At 49.3% G+C, this 12,847-nt stretch overlaps 1 protein-coding gene across 6 annotated transcripts in view; it reads left to right on the forward strand.

The window, feature by feature from the left end:
• Positions 1-6,644: 6,644 nt before the first annotated feature.
• The window catches only part of RIPOR3 (RIPOR family member 3), a 73,002-nt gene continuing 66,799 nt past the window's right edge, over positions 6,645-12,847 (forward strand). For 2 of the 6 annotated variants that reach the window (XM_082361110.1, XM_082361112.1), the window contains exon 1: positions 6,652-7,286. In XM_082361110.1, coding sequence (XP_082217236.1) covers positions 7,284-7,286 — 3 coding nt within the window. In that variant the 5' untranslated portion in view covers positions 6,652-7,283. Of the gene's footprint in view, positions 7,287-12,847 lie in introns of all 6 variants that reach the window. The other 4 variants (XM_082361109.1, XM_082361107.1, XM_082361108.1 and 1 more) reach the window with 4 other exon arrangements.

Genomic DNA, 12,847 nt, shown 5'->3' on the forward strand with positions numbered 1-12,847 from the left:
GGGGAAAGGGTTTTTATCAAATTATACAAGATGCATTAAGAGGATGTTGTCATAAAAGCACAAAATAAAGCCACAACCCTGAACTCCAGGAGAAATGCAGAATTCCTCGGCTGGGGAAGTCATTCTGGGAATGCAAAGATCGCTTCCAATGTTATGTTTGTAAGGAAATGACAGTCACCAAGTGGAGAATGTCAGGTCCTCTGAGAAACCCTGTGGGCACTCACGTGCAGAACGCTATTTACTTAACTGGAGTTGGTTCGGAAAATATTTGACTCTGGAGGGTCCCTAAGGGAGCATGGAGGGCATCTGGGATTTTCCTTCAGGTCAAGACTTGGCCTTTGCTAATCCCCCCAACTGATAAGGCTCCCAGATTTCAGGGCAGATTCATTCCTCCGCTGAACCAAGGTTTATGGCCCAGCCTGAGGCCAGAGGGGGGACCTGTCATTCCAAATGCTTCCCCAGCTCCACAGAGCCAGCCTCTATCTGACGAATCAGTTGTTTGTCACTGTGGAGCAGAGGTGCAAAGAACGGGACCCTGAGTCAAGATGGCAGTGGAGGAGAAGCTTGGCAATGACGGATCAGGATATTTATCTCCAGGAAGAATCCAGCAATTGGATGTTCTCTTCGGTGCTGAAGGGTTGATAAAGGAGGGGAGTTTTGATCCTACTACCTGTAGGAAAATGATGGATTTTACCAACTGGGATGAATTTCCTCCCATCAAGCTCACCCCCATGCCTTCCTGAATGGGAGACCCCTTCGCCATCCAGACTTTGTTCCTTGTATCTGCAGGAGGCTGGGGGTTTGGAAAAAGCTCAGCTGGGAGTAAGGCCACTGGGTTCCAGTCGGGCTTTTCCATGAAAATTAGACAATGACTTAATCCAGCCATCATTTATCAAGCACCTGCTCTGCTCTGGGCACTGAGTTTGCAATGGTGCACGTGGCAGTCGTGGTCTTTCCTCTCAGGTGGAGAAGGATGAGGAAACAGCAATCCTGTGGGATGATGATGGCAACCACATCTATTTAATAGGAGCCAACTGCGTGCCAGGCAGGGTCTTCGCACTTTACATATAATGTCTCAGTGCTTCTCAACTTTAACGTCCATATGAATCACTTTGGGATCCTGTGAATCTGGTTCAGAAGGTCGGGGGTGAGGCCTGGGACTCTGTACTAACAAGCATCCCAGGTGATGCCCCATCTGCTGGCCCATAGACTGAGCAACAAGTTATTGTTTCATCTCATCTTCACAACAACCCAATGAGGCTCTATAGTTACTCCCGTTTTACAGATGAGGAGATGGAGAGGTCAAGTGACTTGCCCAAGGTCATTCAGTTGGGAAGAAGAGGAGTCAGGATTGGGCGCCGGGGCCTGTGTGCTTACACAGTTTTGCCACAATGAGACAGCAAGTCTGCCCAGGAGAGGGTCTCCACACCAGAGTGGGGGTTCGGAGAAAGCTTTGGAGAATGTGGTTCCTTAGTGGGCTCCAACAGGGTAAGGGTTAAGGTCTTAAACAGGTAAAAGCCAGGAGGGCGTGGGAGATGGCCAAGGGGAGAGAGTTCTGCTGGGGGAACCATGGGAGAGAGACAGGCACATTAGAAGGACGAGGGGGCAAAGCAGGAGAGGGGTAGAGTCCCAGGCTCTGCAGGGCCCCCAAGGCTGCGGGTTTGGCCTTCCCCCAGGGCCAGAGAACAGAGGTTCTCTAGAAGGAGTACGTAATCTTTCTGTTTACTCATCCTTCCCTGCTGACACACTTCCCTGGGGCATCGTCTTCATTCTCGAAGGCGGGGGAGGAAGGGCCCTCCCTCACTGCCCCGCCCACCTGGCCCTTACTACCTGGGCTGAAATTAGCACTTGGCATTGTAGGTTTCTGTTTACATGCCTGTCTCCCACTAGAACATTTCCTCCTTCTTCATCTCTGTCCCCGAAATCCCCAGCCTGGCACGTGGGATGATAACACCGGCCCTGCCAACGTCATAGGATGCTGTGAGGGGTAGAGATGGGGAAATGGTTTGAAAGTGTTACGAATGCTATGCTGTTGGAAGTTGTGTGCCTGTGAGGGCGGCAGAGAAGGTTCTGTGGGCGACAGGGAGTGAGTGTGGCCACGCAGGGACTTGTGAGGGTCCTTTGGAGTCGCCACAGATCTCCCCGCCAGGCCACCTCTTAGCCTAGTTTCCCTCAAAGGCCAGCAACTCAGCACCACCTTGACAATTTGGCTACACTCATTTGCCACCTGGGCTCTTACGTACTAAATATTTTTCTTTACATTGATTTACTTTCTCTCCCAACTGTTTGTTTCAACAAATTTCAAACCTGCAGCAAAGTTGGAAGAATACCTTCAAGAACCCCCAGGATAGGACTTCCCTGGTGGCGCAGTGGTTAAGAATCCGCCTGCCAATGCAGGGGACATGGGTTCAATCCCTGGTCCGGGAAGATCCCACATGCCTCTGAGCAACTAAGCCCGTGTGCCACAACTACTGAGCCTGTGTGCCGCAAGGTAGAGTAGCCCCCCATCGCCACAACTAGAGAAAGCCTGTGAGCAGCAACAAAGACCCAATGCAGCCAAAAAACAAATAAAATTTAAAAAAAGAACCCCCGTATCCCTCTCACCCAGACACACCAATTGTCAACATTTTGCCACATTTGCTGTCTCTCTGTTTCTCTCTGTACATACAGTTAAAGAAAAGCAACATGCAACCACAAATAACAAGTGTTGGCGAGCATGTGGAGGAAAGGGAACCCTCGTGCACTGTTGGTGGGAAGGTAAATTGGTGCAGCCACTATGGAAAACAGCATGGAGTTTCTTCAAAAACTGAAAATAGAGTTACCATATGATCCAGCAGTCTCACTGCTGGGTATGTATCAGAAGAAAACGAAAACACTAGTTCAAAAAGATACGTGCACACCCATGTTCATAGCAGCATTATTTACAATAGCCAAGATATGGACGCAGCCTAAGTTTCCATCAACAGATGAATGGATAAAGAAGATGTGGTATATATACACACACACACACACACACATAAACGTACACATACACACACATACATATAAACACACACAATGGAATGAAAAGAATGAAATTCTGCCATTGGCAACAACAGGGATGGACCTAGAGAGCATTATGCTTAGTGAAATAAGTCAGGCAAAGAGAGGCAAATACTCTACGTTATCACTTATATGTGGAATCTAAAAATTGAAACAAACGAATGTATATAGTAAAATAGATACAGACTCACAGATACAGAAAACAAACTAGTGGTTACCAGTGGGGAGAGGGAAGGGGGGAAGGGGCAAGATAGGGTAGGGGATTAAGAGATACAAACGACTATGTATAAAATAGATAAGCAACAAGGATATGTTATACAGCACGAGGAAATATAGCCATTGTTTTATGATAACTTTAAATGGAGTATAATCTATAAAAATATTGAATCACTATGTTGTATACCTGAAACTAATATAATATTGTAAATCAACTCTACCTCGATTAAAAAAAACAAAGAACAGCAACAACAAAAAAAAACCATGGACTTATTTTTTTTCTGGGTCCATTAAACATAGTTAAATAAACTTTCAATTTTATTTACTTATTTTTCTTTCAGTTTTATTGAGATATAACTGACATACAGCACTGTATAAGTTTAAGGTGTACAGCATAATGATGTGACTTACATACGTCATGAAATAATTACTGCAATAACTCCAGTGAGCATTCATCATCTCATACAGGTACAAAATAAAGGAAAAAGAAAGATGTCCTCCTTGTGATGAGAACTCGTAGGAGTCACCCTCCTAACAACTTTCACATATAATGAACAGCAGTGTTGATTATATTAACTGTGTTGTGCATTACATCCCTAGTACTTATTTATCTTATAACCGGAAGTTTGTACCTTTGACTACCTTCATCCAATTCCCCCCTCCCCCAAACCCCCGCCTCTGGTAACCACAAATCTGATCTCCTTTTCTATGAGTTTGTTTTTGAACAATTGACCTACAACACTATGTTAGTTCCTGTGACACAACATAGTGATTCGATATTTCTACACATTACAAAATGATCACCACTAAACTTTCAACCTTGGAATAGTTTGAAACTTACAGAAAAGTGGCAAAGATGGTACAGGGAACTCTACATACCCTGCACCCAATTTCTAGTTGTCCCTCTTGTTGTCATCTTACATTGCTATGGTACATTTGTCACAACTAATGACCCAATATTGAGGCATCATCATTAACTAAACTCTGTGCCTTATTAAGGTTTTGTTAGATTTTCCCTTAGCTGATGGATTCCCTTTTAAACTTAAAAAAATTACAAATAGGAAAGTGGAAGACAGTGGAAAACCGTGATCACTTGCCAAACAGGACTCTAGCTGGATGCTGTGGGCTGCTGGCTGACCTAAGCCTGAGGCCTGCTTTCTCTTTGTCAGAAAGAGAGATTAGTAGATGGTAGAGGTGTTAAAGACAGATTAGCACAAAGCTGACACTCTGTCCCAGGCCAAACGGGATGGGAAGAGAATTGTCACAGGAGTAAAATGACGTTCCCACTCTAGGGGCAGTGCTGTTCAGTGCCCAGTCTGTGTGTCACCCAAAGTCATCTTGGGCACCGACCCTACGTGAGCCCCGCTTCGGGAACTGCATGCTCTGCCATATCCTCAGACGGCTGGAAACACCAAGTCTGAGACTGCCCGCCTCCAAAGCTGGGGCTCCTTTCTGCCCTGGAGGACGAGCTGGAGGGGCTGGTGCCCCCACTGGCTTGGGGCTCTGAGAAGCATCACTTGTCTTCTCTACAGTAACTCCCCAGCCGAATTCCCAAAGCCCGCAGGCACTGGACAAGTGAGGGACAGAGAGCATTCTGGCGAATTCCATCACATCACAGCACATGCGAAGCACCTCGTGTGGAGTACCAGGCTCGCCTGCCTGTTGTGCCTGTGAGATGTGGTCGTGCACTTGGTCGGTGAGCAGGAGGGAAACGGCTGAACTGAAGCTGTGCTTCTCGGCAGCCCTTTTCTTGGCGTGAAGTCTGAACTTGTTCACTCCTTTAAAACGCTTCAAAATGGTTTTCATGTTTTATAAGTTAGAGGAGGTGACATTGCTTCCTGAAACCAAGCCATCACTTTCCAATACTTTGCTTTCAAATATAGATCTGCTGGCCTCCTTTCCCAGGAGACCTAAGCCCACTCCGGAGTAACTTTGACAGCTCCCTGGCTCTTAAGGAATTTCACTCAGTGGAAAGTCACTTTCGGCTCTGGGTCCCAACACCTGACTAGAGGTGATCAAACTGGAGTGTTTGTAGAACTCCTGGGTTCACTCCTCAGGACTGCTGTTCAGTTCTCAGCTGACAGATTATAGAATTCTTTGAGCTAGTCCAAGGAGGCAAACGGATGGATGAAATTTTCTCCGAGTATGGGGTGCAACGTCACTGGTGAAGGAAGCTGGTTGAGAATCAAGGTAATAGATGAATCCATTTTCACTTTTCAGAATGAAGCTGCTACAGGTAAGAGCACCACCCTTAAACTTCTGCCTCCCCCACTTCCCAGAAGTAACGGCTCAGTGTGGTTTATATCTTTCCAGACTATTTTCCTGGCTTTATGTGTTTCCATAGCATTTCATTTTATGTGTGTATAAGGGCGGAGGGTTACACAATCAGGATGATATTGAATGTATCATTCTGACCCTCTTTTCACTCAACAATAATATGTCTTAGAGACCCATCTCCATTGTTACATACAGATGCAGCTCACCCTCTAAATCCCTGCCTGGGATAGTACGATTCTTTCATATTCTATTTAACCAGTCATTTTTTTTTGATGGATATTTATTTCCAGTGTTGCCTGTGATAAACTTTTTTTTTTAAGCAAACCTCTATGTGCATGCCACCTTGTGGACGTGCATTAAGTGATGTTCTGGGTGGCAGCTTAAGCTCATTTCTGGTTTTTAAAGGTCTTGCCAAATTACCCTTCAGAGTATGTGTGTTTGTGGTTGTGGGGAGGGGTGTCAGTTTCTCTTCTTTGGGGATGTTTACTCCTGGTTTCTTGTCTGCAGTGGCTGCAGGGTGGCAGGGAGCCAAGGGGCAGCAGAGAGAAATTTATCCCTAGGTGTTACAGGCTGGGAGGCACCATGGCTGGGGGGTGGGCTCTGCGTGGTGGCGATGAATGGGGCCTTTGTTCCTGGGTCCATCCCTGAGCAGAATCCGAAAGCCGAGAGCCGAGATGTGCCGAGGTGACCAAAGGAGCAGTGCGTCGTGTCTGGGCTCCACCCTTGACTGGGAGACACCGTCAAGTTCATAGGAGTTCTACACACCCATGTAATGGGGGTTGGGCGGCGGGGCAAACCCTGAAATAATTAGGTTGTAAAGAAAGAAAAGAGGCAGTAAAAGAAGCTGACCACTAGCTGTAAAGATGTAAAGGGAAAAGGCCAAGCTAATTTACATCCCAGGAGAAGTGGGAGGTGCAGAGAGGGCTTGGGGGGAACCAGGACCAGAGGAAGGGTTGTAAGGAGGACCGGATCTGGGACAGAGGCAGGGAACAGATGGGAAAGAGGGAAGAAAGGAGGGAAAGGAGAAAGAGTGAGGTGGGGGACCCGAAAGTGGCAAGGTAAGAAGAGGGAGAAGAGGGCGGGGGAGGGAGGGGGAGGCTGGGTCCCGTCTGTTTGTGATTAGCACGAAGCCCGGTGCAGAATGAGTAAACAGAAACTTCCAGGCCTCCCCACACCCCCCTCTGAGGCAAAGCAGAAATCGGATGCTCCGTGATTAATCGTGGAGAGTTCAGGACACGACCACAAACGCCGTGCGGACTTGAAATTAGCTGCCTTCCCCGGTCCCCTTGCCAAGATGCGAGTGGGGGTGGGCCGTGAAGGGGTGGGGCCCCGCCTGCAGGGGGCCAGCATGGAATTCTCCCTGGCAGAGCTCACAGTGACACTGACGGGCAATCGGCCGCGGCCAGAGCGGCAGGCAGCATCCGGGGGGAACGGGGCCGGCGTGGGGGGGCCCCAGGCGGGCTTCCTGGAGCCCCGGCTCCGCGGCCGCCTGCACCCTGACACAGGCCGGATAAGAGCCAGGCTGCTTTATCCGAGCCCGGCTGGCGGCCGCGCGCCGTCCCCACGGCACCACGAGGAAGATCGCGGGCAGGGGGTCCTCCGAGGCCATCTTCCAGCGGCCAGTCCGGACAGGCTGGTCTCCGGAGTCCCGCAGCCGATGGGAGCCGACGCTCGCTTCAGCGATAGAGAAAGCCGGGCTGCTTGCAGGAGGACGGCGTGACACGGCCCTGAATGTCGAGACCTGCTCGATGGTGAGTGCGAAGTGACTGCTTCGTATGCAGCTGCCGTGGACCAGACTTTAGAGGGAGTCGGGGTGTGAGGAGGGCGTCCGCACATCCCACCTGGAGCTCCCCAAGCGCTGAGGCTGAGATGAGATGGCAGCATCTTGCTGTGTGGCCTTGGGCAAGTTCTTTCCCCTCTCTGGGCCTCCCTTTGTCCATCCCTACAATGAGGGGTTGAACTAGGTGATCTTTAAGGGGCTCTTACTATGACCACAGTTTTTCCCTTGTTTTTAGCAGCGCCGGGCAGCTTGCAGGATCTTAATTCCCTGACCGGGGAATGAATCCCGGCCCTTTCAGTGAAAGTGCAGAGTCCTAACCACTGGACTCCAGGGAGTTCCCTCCGACTGCCGTGCTTTGTGGCTCTGCTGCGTGCCAGGCACTGTGCCAGGCATTTAGCTCAGAGAATCCCCATGAGCCCCTGGCAGGACAGGGATTATTACTCTTATTCTCATTGTACATTGAGCAAATGGAGGCACAGGGAAATGAAGTGACTTGCCCAAGGTCACACAGCTGGTGGGTGGCAGAGATGAGAATCAGATCTCAGAAGCTCTCCACCTCCAGGAGTAGCTGGGACTTCTGTGTTCTCTGAGTCTGTGACTATCCCAGGAAGCAGAGGTGAAGGAGGAGAGGGTGTCAGGGGGGTGTTATGTGCACGAGGAAGCAGAGCAGTGGGACAGACGAAGCAGCAAGCAGGCTGATCAGCCTGCAACTATTTAGAGGGTATGTCAGCCCAGGGATGGGCAGGGGCTCCTGGATTGAATGGAGAGGGCCTGATGCCACTTGCTGTACGAGCCTCCCGGGGAATGAGAGAAGAGGGTTAATATTAGGCAGGGGTGGGGAGAGCTGAGGGTGGGGAGAGTGGCACATGCCTCTATGAGGTTTTGTTCCAGTTTTATTTTGCCTTTTCAAAAATCTGTTTCGAATCATTCTGGGCCCCCACTGCTCCTCTGGACGAAACAGAATTGTGAAACACATACAGTGCTTTCCACATGCCTCCCTTGGGGGGAATCACATATTAATATTATCGTAGGCCATTTGCATATACATCCCTGAAGCTGTGGTGACAGCAGCCAAGAGATGAGATGCAGATAAAGTCAGCTAGTGTCTCCCTGGCAGCAACAAGGAGTTGGCATGTTACATCAAGGGCTGGGAAATCCACAGCAGGGCTGTGGCAGGTGGGAAATCCCTTGGGTGCCAGCCATCTGGGTAGAGCTGGAAGTCCCAGCACCCAGATATGGCCTCCTCTTTTCTCTTCCCTTGGAAAATTCCATCCCACAGCAGCTCTGTACTCACTCCTTTTCTTTCTGGGACTGGCCCAGACCCTCTGCCTTGGGCTTGAGTCGAGACCCGACTGGTGGTCCTAGCTCAAGAGTGACCAACTTGTCCCAGGAGACCCCCTCAGTCCCGGGCAAACTGGGACAGTTGGTCACCCTACCCAGTTCTGCCCTTGATTTTTGTAATCTTGAGCAAGTCACTCCCCTTCTCTCATCTATAAGACGAGATTATTTTAGGAAATCTCTAAAATCTCTTTGCAACTCTAAAATGCTGTGACTCTGGCTGGAAGGCACTTATGTTCTAAACGTGGGTAAGACACAAGCTTAAAGAGGAGGAAAATCTCCCTGCGAGTCCCCCAGCGCATCAGGGAAGGGGCCGGAGGAGTCTGGGATTAAGATGGGCTTGAAGAAGTGATTGCTAGCGTGCAGTGCCCCGTGACTGCTGTCAGTGAGAACAGTCCTAGGGCCCCGCAAGCTTCAGAAAAGCCTCATGAAATGCTGAAAGCCCAGCTCAGTCCCGCAGCTTAGGTTTGGCACAGAGTGATTTAACCCAGATGTCTGCCACTTACAGAGCCCTCACCTACGCGTCATTGGAAGCTCAGCATCCCCAGGGTCCCCCAGTTCCTTCTGGGGAGCTCCAAAGGGATGTCTCACGTTGGCTTGCAAACTGGTCCCTCGCCTCTGCCCCCAAGGCCACTGGGAGAAACTTCACTGTTGCCAGCACCCATCTGGTGGGGCCAGACTCCAACTGCTTAGTGCCTGAGCTGCTCTGGGCTCTGGGCAGAGGTGGAGGGAAGGACTTCCTCCCCAGCCTGTGACACTCTCTGCCGTGTGGTCCCTGCACGGATGGTGTGCTGGAGCCAGCTTGGACCGGCTTGCGAAAGCCGATTGTCAGATTTTCAGGAATTTGGTGAACTCATTGCTAACCAGAGCCGTTATTAAAAATTAAGCTACATAAACTTATAATTAAATAAATTTAATTAAAAATAAAGGTCGTGGGGCTTCCCTGGTGGCGCAGTGGTTAAGAATCCTCCTGCCAATGCAGGGGACACGGGTTCGAGCCCTGGTCCGAGAAGATCCCACATGCCACGGAGCAACTAAGCCCGTGCGCCACAACTACTGAGCCTGCGTGCCACAACTACTGAAGCCCATGTGCCTAGAGCCCGTGCTCCACAACAAGAGAAGCCACCACAATGAGAAGCCCGCGCACCGCAACGAAGAGCAGCCCCCACTTGCTGCAACTAGAGAAAGCCCGCGTGCAGCAACGAAGACCCAACATAGCAAATAAATAAATAAATAAATAAATAAATAAAATTTAAAAAAACAAAAAACAAGTCATAAGTACTCAAAACTCATCACTTTCCAGTTTTTAAAACTACATGTTACTGGTTCTTCTGGGGATATTCACATCCAGTGTGTCTGTCTGGTGGGAACACCCCCTAACAGTGCACTATTGCAGATCTCTTTCCATTTTTTGCGACTTAAGTTGGTAGCCCGAAGTCGGCCATGGTGGGAGTAATTACACTACGGGAATTGGCAAACAGTACAGCTCAGGGCTTGATTTATTGTTTTATTGATTGTCTAGATCAACAGACAAAGTGATCTAGACAAAAAAAGGGAGGGAGAAAAGGATGATGCAGGTTAAACATAAAAGTGTGTCATGTCTCTAATTGTTACAGCGGGAATAACACCAAAAAGCAGGGAGGTTGCACACTTCGCTGACAAACCAGGAAAGTTCCGACCTGCTCTTTGGTGTATCATTTTTGTCTCAGTCCTTAAGGTAAAGGCAGATATCAGCCAACATTCTGGAAAGAACTACAGTCACTCATCAATTATAACCATAGGGTGACAACAGATACAAGAGTTGGGGGCAAAAATCAACAAAAATGTCCTGTGTGAATCAACTGAGTATATGAAATTTACAAAAGGGCGGGGCTATTGTACATTTTATGTTTATCTGTAAGTTGTGTGCTACACATCATTTACATCAATACAATCTATAGTAAACCTGAGTATATATGTGTTTATGTGTGCAAGCATGAGTAAGTGACTATATCTGTACATGTGTGCACGTGCATACACGCACATACACTTTCCCCTGGAAAGCTGGTTGTTAAACCTTTACTAACAAACACACCACTGGCCCCATAGCATATATGCTTGTGCCCAGGCTCTTAGAAATCTTGTCATGGACCGTCCTCAGCTCTCACCCAAAGGCATTCAAACTCCAGGCACTGGGCCTTGGACACAATCCCTCAACTTCCTCCTCTGGCCTCAAACAAACCCAACAGCCAAACTCCTCTCTCCTGCCCTAAGCGCTGGAATGGATGCAGAGATTGGGAGGGCCAGAAGGTATTATTTGCACCGGCTGCGTCCAGGGCCCCAGCTCAGGCAGCACAAAGGCCCTGGGTCCCCGCGTCCTCGGTGCCCCCCATTCGCGCCCCGCCCCCCGCCCCTCCACATTCGAAGGGCATTTCCGGGTCCCATCAGGGGCAGCTCCCTGTAAATTTCATCTCTTTTCAGGTCTCGCTCCTGCCATCCTTGATTTTCATGCACAACACATGATTCTCTAATCAAAATGGCATCTTGGAACATGGAGGAGGAACAGCTAAGCCAAACCTATTGGAAAGTTCAGACAACTTTCTATTTTTAGAACGCCTAGGAGCCAGGTGGGCCCTTTCCAGTCTCCCAGGCCGGCAAGCACGAGAGGAAAATATTTCTCATTCCCCTGTTCTGCCTTCTTACAGGCCTAGCCAAGGAGGAGGCCCAGGTGGGGACGCTGGCCGCCTATGAGAAGTGAGGCTGGGATGGCAGGAAGCGAGCCCTGCCCACAGCAATCTTAAAAGGAGCTAAACCCAGGGTTTTTTGATTCTTTTATTTTGCATGTAGGAAGGGCAATCTTGACTTTAAATCTCAGTGGGTCCCACTCCAGGTAACCACTGTCTATTCTTCCAGACCATTCATTCACTCGTATATGTAATTTTAATGTTCAAAAATGAGGTCATTCTTACATTTTATTCTGCATCTTCCTTTTTTCACTTGACAATACACCCCGGGTGTCTTTCCCTGTTAGCACATGAAGACCTAAACCACTCCTTTCAATGCCTGCATAACAGAAGCCCCAGGAGGTTGTGAGAAGGGAGCCGTTTTGACAACCACATCTCTATTTTCAAACCAGGTCTCAAACTTTCTTGACTGCAAAACACATGAGTAGAGCCCAGCTGCTTCCATTTTTCAGTAAAATAGACATTCTATTGGCTCTACCCTCAACCTGTCTCCGGAAGCTGATGGCTTCCCGGCACCTCCACTGCCGCCACCCTCGTCCCCGCGGCCATCATCCCTCTCTGGACTGTTGTGGTTGCCTCCTCACAGACGTCTCTGCTTCTCCTCTTGCCTCTCTGATGGGTTCTACACCTGCAGCCAGCAGGTCTTATTAAAAGGAAGTCAGATCCTGCCCCTCCTCTGCTCAGGACACCCTCCTCCCCGCAGGCCTGGCTCCCTGCTCCTAACCATAGCCACCAGGGCCCGCAGAATCTGGACCTCATCTCCAGATTCTGCCCTGCCCTGCCCCTCGCCACACTCACTGTTCTCAAGTGAGCCAGGCTCAGTACTGCCTCAGGACCTTTGCACTTGCCTTCCCCTCTGCCTGGGACATTCATTCCCAGATCTCCACGTGGCTTACTCCTTACCTCTTTCCATCATCTAAAAATAATATATTATTTTTCTTTTGCAAAATATCCTCTACTAGAATGTGAGTTTCCTGAGGGCAGGATTTTTTTTTTTTTTTTGGCCTGTTTTGTTCAGTGCTGTATCCCATAGTAGGTACTCAGTTAAGACTTATGGCATATTTGCTTTGCTACGTTGCCAAGGGTGACAAAGCAGTCAGACTGAATGAGGGTCCCTGGGAACCTCTAGCTGCATGCCACACTTCATTTATGAATACCGCATTTTAATAGCCCGTGCTAACTCAACAAGCGGCCGCTCCTTTGCAAAACAATGAGAGTCTGTGGAATCGTGCATCCTCACATGTGCCCGTCAGACCAACCCAGGCCCAGGTTCCAGGCTCTTCATGTGGCGCCTGTACTCACCCCACCTTGTCTGTCTCAGGTGGGCTTGGAGGACCCGGTAAACAACCCCCTCTTTCTTACCTGAGTTCGGATAAACCCAGGAGTCAGGCAGGTGATGGGACACGGATTCTGTCTCAGCCAGGTGGCTGTCACCGTGTTGTCCCTTGAGTTGAATCCCCTCTCCCACCAC

This window comes from Balaenoptera borealis (genome assembly GCF_965194805.1).
Source record: "Balaenoptera borealis genome assembly, chromosome: 16".
Classification (NCBI taxonomy): Eukaryota; Metazoa; Chordata; class Mammalia; order Artiodactyla; family Balaenopteridae; genus Balaenoptera; species Balaenoptera borealis.